Source organism: Setaria italica, chromosome III (assembly GCF_000263155.2).
Source record: "Setaria italica strain Yugu1 chromosome III, Setaria_italica_v2.0, whole genome shotgun sequence".
NCBI classification, from domain to species: Eukaryota; Viridiplantae; Streptophyta; class Magnoliopsida; order Poales; family Poaceae; genus Setaria; species Setaria italica.
This window is the reverse complement of record NC_028452.1, coordinates 12,698,140-12,708,784: the sequence shown is the minus strand read 5'-3', so window position 1 is coordinate 12,708,784 and position 10,645 is coordinate 12,698,140. Positions and strand designations below refer to the sequence as shown.

The 10,645-nt window shown below is 48.4% G+C and overlaps 2 protein-coding genes and 1 non-coding gene across 4 annotated transcripts; 2 read left to right on the top strand and 1 right to left on the bottom strand.

Moving 5' to 3' along the window:
• Positions 1–751: 751 nt before the first annotated feature.
• TRNAD-GUC lies at positions 752–823 on the top strand. The gene has a single exon. It is a non-coding gene; the product is annotated as a tRNA-Asp (tRNA).
• A 2,438-nt stretch (positions 824–3,261) lies between these two features.
• LOC101758348 (RING-H2 finger protein ATL67) lies at positions 3,262–4,915 on the top strand. 2 transcript variants are annotated; one of them, XM_004961372.4, is made up of 2 exons: positions 3,262–4,185; positions 4,293–4,915. In XM_004961372.4, exons 1-2 carry the CDS (start codon positions 3,575–3,577, stop codon positions 4,300–4,302), a joined length of 621 nt encoding a protein of 206 aa, XP_004961429.1. In that variant the 5' UTR covers positions 3,262–3,574; the 3' UTR covers positions 4,303–4,915. The 2 variants fall into 2 exon arrangements, with proteins under 2 accessions (XP_004961429.1, XP_004961430.1); XM_004961373.4 differs by having other exon boundaries at positions 3,262–4,194.
• A 1,437-nt stretch (positions 4,916–6,352) lies between these two features.
• LOC101757930 lies at positions 6,353–7,445 on the bottom strand. The gene has a single exon (XM_004961371.4). The coding sequence runs from the start codon at positions 7,355–7,357 to the stop codon at positions 6,572–6,574; it is 786 nt and encodes a 261-aa protein (XP_004961428.1). The 5' UTR covers positions 7,358–7,445; the 3' UTR covers positions 6,353–6,571.
• Between the last annotated feature and the right edge of the window lie 3,200 nt (positions 7,446–10,645).

Genomic DNA, 10,645 nt, shown 5'->3' with positions numbered 1-10,645 from the left:
CCCACCCAAAAAAGGTGCAAAAACATTAGCTAGTGAGGAGGAACTAATGGGTGCTAATGGCTTGTGAAAAGATAAAAACGGGTGAGAGAAAGGGAGGATGTGAGGAGATAAAAGAGCAAAAGTAACTTTCCATGAACTTTAGCTCTATCCACTAGTCATATCTCCAAACAGGAATGCTAATGGGTGGGAGTGCTATCCCTTAAGTGGCGTGAGTAGGAAAAAAAACTCGTACAGAAACGCAAAGGTCACCAATCTGTCTACTTTAATATCGGTAGGTCTACAAGTATGCGGTTTACCATTGAAAAAATAACACCGGTCGAAAAAAAACAAAAAAAATACGACACCAGTTAAATCTGCACCAGTGCCAAATCGAGAACTTGAACTTAGGTGGACAAATTCCACCAAATAAACTATAAACCTTACCATACCAGCTGAGCTACGTTTGGATCAACTATATTGGCTTGAACTAACCTGTAAATGCGCTACCAAAGGGTCCTTTTGAGCGTGATATCTAACAAGATCCAATACAATTTTTGAGTCTTCTCTTAAGAAAAGGATGGGCACACCAGTTTTGGATTATGGCGCACAAAACTTGCTAAGCATCACATTCCACAGTTCACGCAATCTATGTGGAGCAAGGTTATCTCAGAGTCTTTTCGCAAAAAGAAGTGGTTATCTAAAAGTCGTTGAAAATGTTTCGTGATCTACTTGTTTGGGATGTATAAGGTGAAGCGTTATGAAACGTCAACAAGTCGTTGTAGTATAGTGGTGAGTATTCCCGCCTGTCACGCGGGTGACCCGGGTTCGATCCCCGGCAACGGCGTTGTCTTTTCAGTTCTCCTTTTTGACGACGAGAGTATAATCCCATCCCATGCGCTGCAAGCTGCAAGTGAAAGATGAGGTCAAGGCAAATCTAGGATCAGAGATGGCTCCATCATCTAATCCTTCCAAAATGTTTATCCCTTTGGTGTATAGTTCCTCTCTGTTTTTTTTAAACCAGTTCTGTCCGCTTGCTTTTTCCCGTTGCTCCTTGCCAAGTTTTGCTACAGTTTATTTAGTAATGTAAAACCCTCTATTCTTCTATAATTGGCACTCCCGCCCAAGTTTGGAGAAAGAAAACTTCTTAACTTTGTAGAGTATATAGTTACACTAATTGTAATCGCATAGCTAAGGCGATCATTTCGTTCTTAGGGTATAAGATAGAAAATACCTTCCTGGAATAGATATATACTGGTATGCCATGCTACTTTCTCATTCTTGTTGACTGGACTTTAGTCCAACCAAACCTGAACACAAAAGGACTTTGCGCCCATAATTTAATTGGAATTCAATCATCTCAATCTTAAAAAGGGATATTCAAATATCCTTTTCACGGAATTAGTGTGGGAGGAAAACTTGTTATCACCTTTAGATCAGTAAAAGGCTACCCACAATGGGTGCCACAAATTGTGGGTTCGCTAGTGATGTACGTAGTCGTGGCACTTAGATTGCACATATATAAAAGCCATGCTGTAATGGAGAACACATATTAAAATGTTCGAAATGATCTAAGATAGGAGTATCTAGTGTCCTAGGTACAAAAGATGTCATCCTCACCTTTATCTCTATCTACACCATAACCATAATTTTATTGTAGGAGGGATGAGAGATGGTAAATTGATTGAATACAAATATGGCGCAGTGATGCTAGATCAAGATTCAACACAACGAGCAAAAAGCATGGCAAGTGTTCCTATCTAGTAGCCAAATACAAACCTTAATGTCCTTTCCCTTCAATATCAAGTTTAAGCAAAGGGCTAGGAGTTTACTTGAGTCGTGGCAGCCTTAGGATCCAAAAATATCAATTTTGTACACCGATGCTAGCACATGAATGGGTACAACTTTTTTATCGTGACTTTCTTGTGCGCTCACGTGAGAACTCATACTGCCTCTTACACCCACGTTAAAAAGCCCTTCCTACTCACTTCATCCATATCTATTTTGATTTGCTTTGTCGCTCACCCTTGAAGATTTGCCTTCATTGATTATAGGACCACCGCCAGATGGACGAATATCACTCGGCGTGACAACCCCCCCCCCTCTCCATCCTCCTCTGACCACAATAAAAACTCCTCTTTTCCTCCCCATTCACTCTACCCATGTCTCCGTCTCGACCTGCCCCTTTCTCGTTATTGAAGATTCGCCATCGTCAAATGGTAGCACCACTGCTAGATGGATGGATGCCACGCCGATGAGGATCCACTCCTCCAAGGGATGGAAAGAGAAACAAGGGAAAGAGTTGGGGTCTCGAGGGGAAAGGCGAAGGAGCATGTTAGGAAAAAAAAGCTTCGGTAGTGGCGGCGACGGTGGCTGCCGGTAAGTGCATCGCTTCCTCCTCCTCCCTTCTTCTTGTTTCTCTAGATCTAGATGCAGATCTAAGAGATTAGAGGGAATTAACAGGAAGATAGATCGGAGACTCATGGGAAAAAGCGATGACGGCGGGGATCGGTAATAGCATCCTCTTCCTCCTATTTTTTTCGCGCTCACAATTTTCATTTCTCTGTGCTTCTCTATTGGTTTGGAAGGAAATCTTTTAGTTTTTTCAAATAGTTATATAAAGTTTGGTACAAGCGATGTGTGTGGGGTTCAAAGGTACATGCCGATTGCAAGAAAAAGAACAGGAGAAGCGCATATACAAAGAAACATAGGACTAGAACATTTCTCTCCAGCCAAAGATGGCACATCGGGAACGGTTCATTGTTTTGGCTCACGTTATCCTTGTTTTTTTTCTCAATTTTTTTTTAGTGTTCAGCCCTTGTAGATGCCTTTGTTTTTTGAGGGCATGTAGTGATGTAGATGCCTTGTGTCTCCTACCTCAAGTTCTCAACCAAGGCTCGTGTACGGGGAGTCGTGGACCCGTGGTTGCTGTCTTCCTGTCGTACCCGGCTCTTGTCTGCCTGTGTGCTGCGCGGTGTGCACCACCAAAAGTCAACAAGGCCGCACCGCAGCAGCAGCCCTACCGCCTACCACACGATTTTCAAACTAGAGCACGCCCGTTTCATATTCACTGCCGCCGCTCGGTTGCAGCCCACCATCCGCACGGCCCGCAGCAGCAGTCGCACACCACCATCCGCAGCAGTCCAGTCCGTGAGCCGGCTGGAGTCGTCGCGTTGTCAACGACGGCCCAACGCGCATTGCTCCGTCCGCGTGGCGGCAGCAGAGAGCCAGCCAGCAGAGAAAACTCACGCGTTCCCCGCCCTCTCCCACTCGGCCACTCCACCCACACCAGTCACCAACACCACAGCCAAGCCAAGCCGCGGCAGAAAACCAGAGCAGAGAAGCACGGCAGCGCGCGCGCTGCACCCGCCCAGCGCCCCCCGCCATTACTCCGGTTCCCCTTCCCGGCTTCTCCTCCTTCCCCGGCAATTAATGCCGCCAACAACCAGATCCAGCCCCCCGGAAACCTAAGCCCCGCAAACAAATACCCACTTCCCATTCTGCCCCTCGCACCGCGCGTCATGCCATTCCGCCCCACGATCACACCCCCGCCGCCGCCGCACCCGCCGCCGCTGACGACGAGTGGGAGCCAACAGCGATGTCCTTCCTCGACCCGCTCGCGTCGCTGGGGCTCGGGTACGCCATCGCCATCGCGCTCGGCTTCCTCGTGCTCCTCGCCTCGGTCCTGCTCGCCTCCTATTTCTGCCTCCGCCGCGGGGCCGGCGACGGGTTCGGCGCCGGCGGCGTCGGCGGCGTCGGGGGCTCCGCGCGGCACGCCGCGTCCTCCGCCTCCAGCTCGGGCCACATCTCCATCACCGTTCCCCGCGTCGTCTTCGTCGCGGAGGACTACGACTCCCCGGGTTCCTCCTCCCGCGGCGCCGCCGCCGCGGCCTCCCCCGTCGGCCTCGACCCGGCCGTCATAGCGACGTACCCGAGGGTGCCCTTCTCCAGGGCCGCGCTGGGGCCGGACGCCGAGGTCGCCTGCTCGATCTGCCTCTGCGAGTACCGCGAGGGCGAGATGCTGCGGGTGATGCCAGAGTGCAAGCACAGGTTCCACCTCACGTGCCTCGACGCGTGGCTGCGCCGGAGCGCGTCCTGCCCCGTCTGCCGGTCCTCGCCTATCCCCACCCCCGTCTCCACCCCGCTCTCAACCCCACTGTCGGAGCTCGTCCCGCTGTCGCAGTACGCCGCTGACCGTCGCCGGAGCAGGTGATGGAGGTTGTCATTTTGCACTCTTCATCCATTCCGTTTTGATTCCCTTGCTGCTGCCTATCAACGTTGGGACGCCGATCTGATTGTTCCATATGTTTGGACAGGTTCGGATGATTCACTGGTGATGCTTAGCACATTTGAACTGCTGGGTTAGAGAGCTACCATAACTTTATAGAAAGTTTTGCTTGGTAGCAGTAAATTGTTGGACCAAGGAACACAAGCAGTGTACATACATCGTTCCTCCGTTCTAAATTCTAATATAGCTTCTATCTAGTGAGGTTACCTGTGGTCCTATAGAGTTGTATGCGCAAGAGCAGTCTCTGAATTATCTTTATTCCATTTATATGAATTATATGGCAGTGTACATTCTAGTATATTGGGTATCTTATTTTCATAGAAAGAATGTGGAAGACCTGCTCATTCTCCCGAGATGTAGGGGTATTTCCGTGCAGTGCAAGCAAGCTGCTAGCATTTAAATGGAAAATCTACATTGCAATTGAAGGAGGAGCATTCTTCAATTGAATTCTTAGTTACATAGATATTCTGGGTCTCCAAGAGAATTCTGACTCCTGTGTGATTGATGATTTGGTCATTTGTTCAGTCAGAATCGATATAATGTTCAACAAAATCAGTTATTTAGCTTTTTGAGGAAGGTAATCACATTTGAGGTTATTTCCATGTACAGAATACTGCTTAAACTTCAGTTTCTAACTATGTCCCTTATTCCCTTCTATTTGAATCTGTGGTTCACCTCTCTTGTCTTTTGGTTTCTGGTGTATTAGTAAACCAACTGCAACTAGCTGATATCATGACACGATGAGTGTATATGTTATACCAAATCTGGGGTTCTTTTAAGGGTAGTTGCATATAAAAGGCAAGATGTTGTCATGCTAGTGAACTAAGATTGTGATGTCCCATGCTTTGGTTGCAGTTGCAGACTTGGACAACTGCCAAATGAATAATGAACCTAGTATTGTACTGTAGTACAATGATCAGTTGGTGGGCTTTATTCGCCATCTATCACTATTCAGTAATGTGGAGTCATGGTGACAATCCCATTCCTTTTATTTGTTTCATTACCTTTTTGTGATGGGGGGCAATATATACCAATTTGCTTAATTATGTGTGATGTTATCATGTAGGATTGAGCACAATGAATTATGCTAAATAAATTACTGATGTTACATCCCTGTATCTACTGTGTCTAGCATGTTATATTTGAACCAGCAATATTCTGCTGGAAAAATGCTGTCTTTTTAGTAACAAGCATGCATTTTCATAACTTGTTATTTGTATTGTGTTCCTGTGTTTTGTTTGGTCTGCTGACCCTATGCCAGAGGACGCTGTGAAATGGTGTATTGTTTTGGTCCTTATGCAATTTAAATAAACTGGGGTTTTATGGTTTTATGTGATTCTTTGCACTTTTCCGATGGCGACAGGTAAAAACATGATTGCAGGAATGCTGTTCTAAAGTTTGGTAATTATTACTGTTTGACATCTGTGGTTCTTGCGCTGAACCGTTGCTTTATAGTTTGCACCGAAGTACATTTTTTTTACGCTGTCATGACAAAGTAGATTGATATTTTGTAGTTTTGACTCAACTTTTCTGTCACATTTCTGTGTTACTTCTGTAATCTTGCAAATCTTTTGTTTGAAACATCCCCATTGGTCAACCTTTTTCATTCCTGTGTTTGTTTAGGGAAGTCTCTACATCTATTCTGTGTTTTTTGGTTTACATTTCTACAGGTTTAATGATGCATTGTTGCCTTTTACCTTATTTGAACCAGTAGATTAAACCAGTTTATTTGTATAGCTGGCAGTTGCTATGAGGGAATAAGCCTGAAATGTTTATGTGCTACTATCAAGTTCTGTCTTTCCTTCCTCCCTCTATGCTGATTTCAAAGTCATTATATTTTTGTCTACTTGAAACTGGCATTGGCATTGTCAGTGTTACTGTTAGGTTTCCAGCTTTCAGATTGAGCATGCCTCTTTTGTACCACTGTTGCAGTGAAACCAGCGATTTAAACCGGTACTGCACAGAAGCTACAGAGAATGGATTCAAATGAGCAGACTGCTTTTGTCTTCCTGAAATGTTACAATATCCGTGTACCATGGAGTCCGTTTATCCCTTCTCTGACAAATGCATTCTCAGTAACAGCTCATGTGAATCTCATAAAAATTTATATAATTCAGGAAGAACTATTGATAGACTGAAATATGCAGCAATCATGATTTAAGCATGGAAACGTAACATATACGGTATTGCTACAACCTAAATAGCCATGCAGAACTGATCTACAGAATGAAAAGGAGTAAGACCAGCGTAAGAAGGAAAAAGGGGAATCAAAAGCATCCGTGAATGACTCGCAGTTCTCTATTCGACTCACATGGACACATCCGCAACGCAGTTGACGCCCTTGCTCTTCACCGTGGACGCGACCCCCGACTCGATCGCGGCGGCCGCGCCCCCGACCTCGATGACGACGGAGCAGTTGAGCTTGATCTCGATGTCCTTCTTGATGATCCCCAGCACATTGACCATCCCGTTGATGTCCGTGTAGGTGTCGAGGTCGTACTCCTGTCCGAACACGAGGCCCGTGCCGTTCATCGCGCGCGCGAGCCGGTCGGCGAGCAGGTCGACGGTGACGTTCATCCTCAGCGTCCGGTCGGCGCCGACGCGGCCGGCGGGCGCGTACGCCACGCTCACCGTCTGGCCCCCATAGTAGACGTCCGTCTCGGTACGCGAGAACCTGAACGCCGCGGCGTTGGGGTTCTTGATGGAGATGTCGGCGGTGAGCGTGGCGTTGGCGGCCACGGGCGCCGCGATCCCCCCCGACCCGGGCCCGGCGCTGATGGCCGTGAGCCAGACGTTGTTCATGGTCAGGCGCGGCTCCTTGACCTTGAACACGGTGAGCGCGAGCGCCAGGATGATGACGCCGATGACCACCACGGTGGTGACGCAGCAGCCGCAGCAGCAGAGCACGCAGCGGCGGCGCTTCCGGAGGTACTGCATGGAGCGCCACCCGGTGGCCGTCTGCGCCGCCTCCTCGGCGTCGTCGTGGGCCGACGACGCCGGGTAGACTGTCGGGGTAGGGAGCGCGAGGGGCCTCGCCGGGTCGCTCATCTTGTCCTCCGCCGCCTCGTTCCTCGACGGCCTGGAGGTCGCCATGGAGGACTGGAGGAGAGGCCACGCGCTATGCTATGGCACCACGAGCACACGGCTCCGCTTTGTTTGGTACTCGGTCTTATTAAGGGTTGTTCACGCCACTGCCGGTCTTGGTCAGTTGGTCTCATACTTGGTGTTTCGGGGACGCCAGTGTCAAGACCGCGGGATAATCTTCTTTGCCGGGGTTGACCCGCTTGACTTGGCCCGAGTGGAGTTGCCGGTAGAAATGTGATGCGGATGCATCTGATCATTTTCGCTCGGCAAGCTTTGGTGTAGGATTGAAACATACGAGCCAGATTGTGCTTACACGTGCCGGTATCAGTAGATACTACAGTAGAAAGTAGAAAGAGATGATCGTTTTCGTGCTGACAGTGTCGTGATAACAGTGCTGACTGTGGTTGCGGCCTAGTGTTTTCTTGCTGAAAAGAAATGTGTCGTTGAAAAAACATTTCGCATGTTGGGTGCCAACCAACTATTCAAATCTTCTTCGGTCCGCGTCCAAAGAAATCCATGCCGCGCAAGGTTTCTGTTCTGGATGCTTGAAATTTTCGCCCCCGTGACTGCGTGTCTGCGTCTAGTGCCATTCCAATCTAGAACTTGGGTCTATGCACATGCCCCCACTATTTTGAAGTTCCCCCGCGGCTGCACAGCCAGCTGCCCAGCTTTCTTCTTCTAGATTCCAATGGTTTTTGAGGTCATGTCGTAATCAGGAGCATGACCCGAGTGGTGGACTCGAAATAGACGTGCCGAGGCTGCGGGATTGCAAGCAAGAGGCGAGCTATTAGCCGCGGAACAACAGCAGTTTGGTCACAACTCACAAACACGCTGTTCGTTTTGGTGGGGTGTTTAGTCAATTCAAATGGGTAGTCACTAGTCAGGGTTTGACATTCAACGCTCCATTTCGAGTGCTCCTACCGCCCTTCGGCATGAATGGAGTGGGAAAAAAGGGAAAATTCTTCTGGATGCAATGCTCTCGCCACTTTGATAGGCACAGCCTGATTGATAGTCACGTACTCCCTCCGTCTCTAATTATCCGTCGTCGAAGCTACAGGTCCGCGTCCCGCAATAACTGTCGTCACCTACCGTCCGTAGCTGCACGCAAGGACCTGCCGTCCGTAGCTGCACGCAAGGCCCCAACCTTATCCCTTCGTCTCCTCTCGCGGCCTCCAGAACCAACCGCACGCATCCCTCGTCTCCTCTCGCACACACGCAAAAAAATCCCGGTCATCCCCAACCTCACCCAGATCGGTCCGCCGCCCTCCGCAAACTCCCTGGCGCCGCCCTCCATCGGCTTCCCTCCGCCCAGATCCTGCTGCGCTGCCCTCCATCGACTCCCCTTCGACCAAATCGTGCTGCGCCGCCCTCCTCTGCGCCACTCCGCCCAGATCCTGGTGCCGCCCTTCGTCAACTCCCCGGCACCGTCCTCCGACGACTTCTCTCCGACTCCCCTGCGATGGGAGCGGGGAGCACTGGGCCACGGGAGCCGGGAGCGCTGGGCGGCGCCGCCCTCCTCCTCCTCCAGCGGCGCAGGTCGCCTGCCTCCTCCGGCGGGCTCCTCCTCCGATGGCGCAGGGCGTCTGCCTACTCCGGCGGCGCACGACGCCCGCCTCCTCCGATAGGCTACTACCCTGCTGGGGTTTCTTATGTCAAGGTCGAGTTCGCCACTTCTCTGGTATGTGAGCTATATGTTTTGTATGTGATGCATCTGCAATAATAAGATGTCTTTCTTTATAAACATGTTGTATGTGATGTCTTGCTTTAGCAACATGTTGTATGTGATGCATCTACAATAATAAGATTGTATTGTTACTAATTTTCTCAGAGTACTCAATGTGTTCATAGTAGTTGGGTTCTTCGAAATCATATTTAGCATGTCTGTTGTTACTAGTTGATCAATAAATTGGCAATGTTTTACTTTACATAGATTTCTTATACCTGAATATGGATGGTAATACTTGTGTTGCGGTTACATAAACCCATCATTTGGTGCATTTTAAGTGTCTATAATGTTTATTTTTTCTTGCAATAAAAACTGACACTCTAGTTATTTCTGTGCAAATTCCTAGTTGGTTCGAGCCACAAGGGCCTTGCCTAAAGTTTATTGGGCATCCTGTACGTGGATGACAAGGGCCTAACAAAAAGCTTATTTTCTCTCTTATTTACTGACCTTTATTCTTGTGTTGTAGGCAATTCTTGGATGACAGGTGGCAAGGGGGCACATGGGACTGGCCGGTTCATTCGTCACTTGCGGATGAAGCATGCCTTGGGGATCCAATCGAGCGGTAGGATGTGGCCCGCCAGGGAGATGCCTGGTCGGGATCGTCATCGTGGAACTTGGTGGGACCAGAAGCTGAACTGCAGCGCCATCGAAGGATATGATTTTGCTCAAGATACACAGGAAGGGGGTGCGGATTAATTTGTTTTGATACCTGATTCATATGAAGAAGGAGGTGCTAAGGGTTCATCTTTGCTTGGTGATAATGATGAGTATGTGCCTGAGACGGAGCCACAAGATGTTGTTACGGTGAGCAGAATTACTGGGCCGTGTGCCAACCAAGGTCGTCAACGTTTGGGGTCAGCCATCTTAACATTGCCTTGCAATTTGGTTGTCAAACTAGTACCTTATTGATTTTGTATATAATTTCTGTGCAGTACTATGCTTCATGAGTGGCGCCGGCTAATTTTTGATGTGGAGAATGAGAGTGGCAAGGTGGACGTGGAGAGCGCCAAGGTGGAGATGGACAATGTCAAGTTGGAGAAGGAGAGTGCCAAGGTGGAGATGGACAATGTAAAGTTGGAGAAGGAGGAGCTGGACCATATGTCCAGCTTCTCTGATATCGAAACTGATGATGAGGCATGCTCATTCTATGATGGTGTGGACTTGCGAGGTCATTCACAGGTAGAAGATGACGACTTTAATGAACAGGTAACGAACATGTGAACTAGCTTCACAGGTGCAAGATCGTAGTCTAGGTGTTGATAGTGCTGCTTTTGTTATTTAGCTTTGTAGAAGGGTATATGTACTGATGGTACTGATGGACTATTTAGCTGCTTTTGTTATTTAGCTGCTTTTGTTATGTAACAGAGGAATGAATATGAACAAAAGCAACTTAAACCTTGTTTATATATACAACAGTAGTACTCGCTGAACAAGGCAAAAACATCATAAGCGATGTTTACATGAACATAATTACATAATCACTAATTGGTCAACAACTCAAAAGCCCTTTCAACTAGCTGCCTATCACAACTTAGAGCTCTAGGTAGCATGGCTAGTGCCTCTAGCCTTTC

Coding starts and splice junctions, on each gene's coding strand:
- LOC101757930 (XM_004961371.4), bottom strand. CDS start 7,357: ATGGCGACCTCCAGGCCGTCGAGGAACGAGGCGGCGGAGGACAAGATG.
- LOC101758348 (XM_004961372.4), top strand. CDS start 3,575: ATGTCCTTCCTCGACCCGCTCGCGTCGCTGGGGCTCGGGTACGCCATC.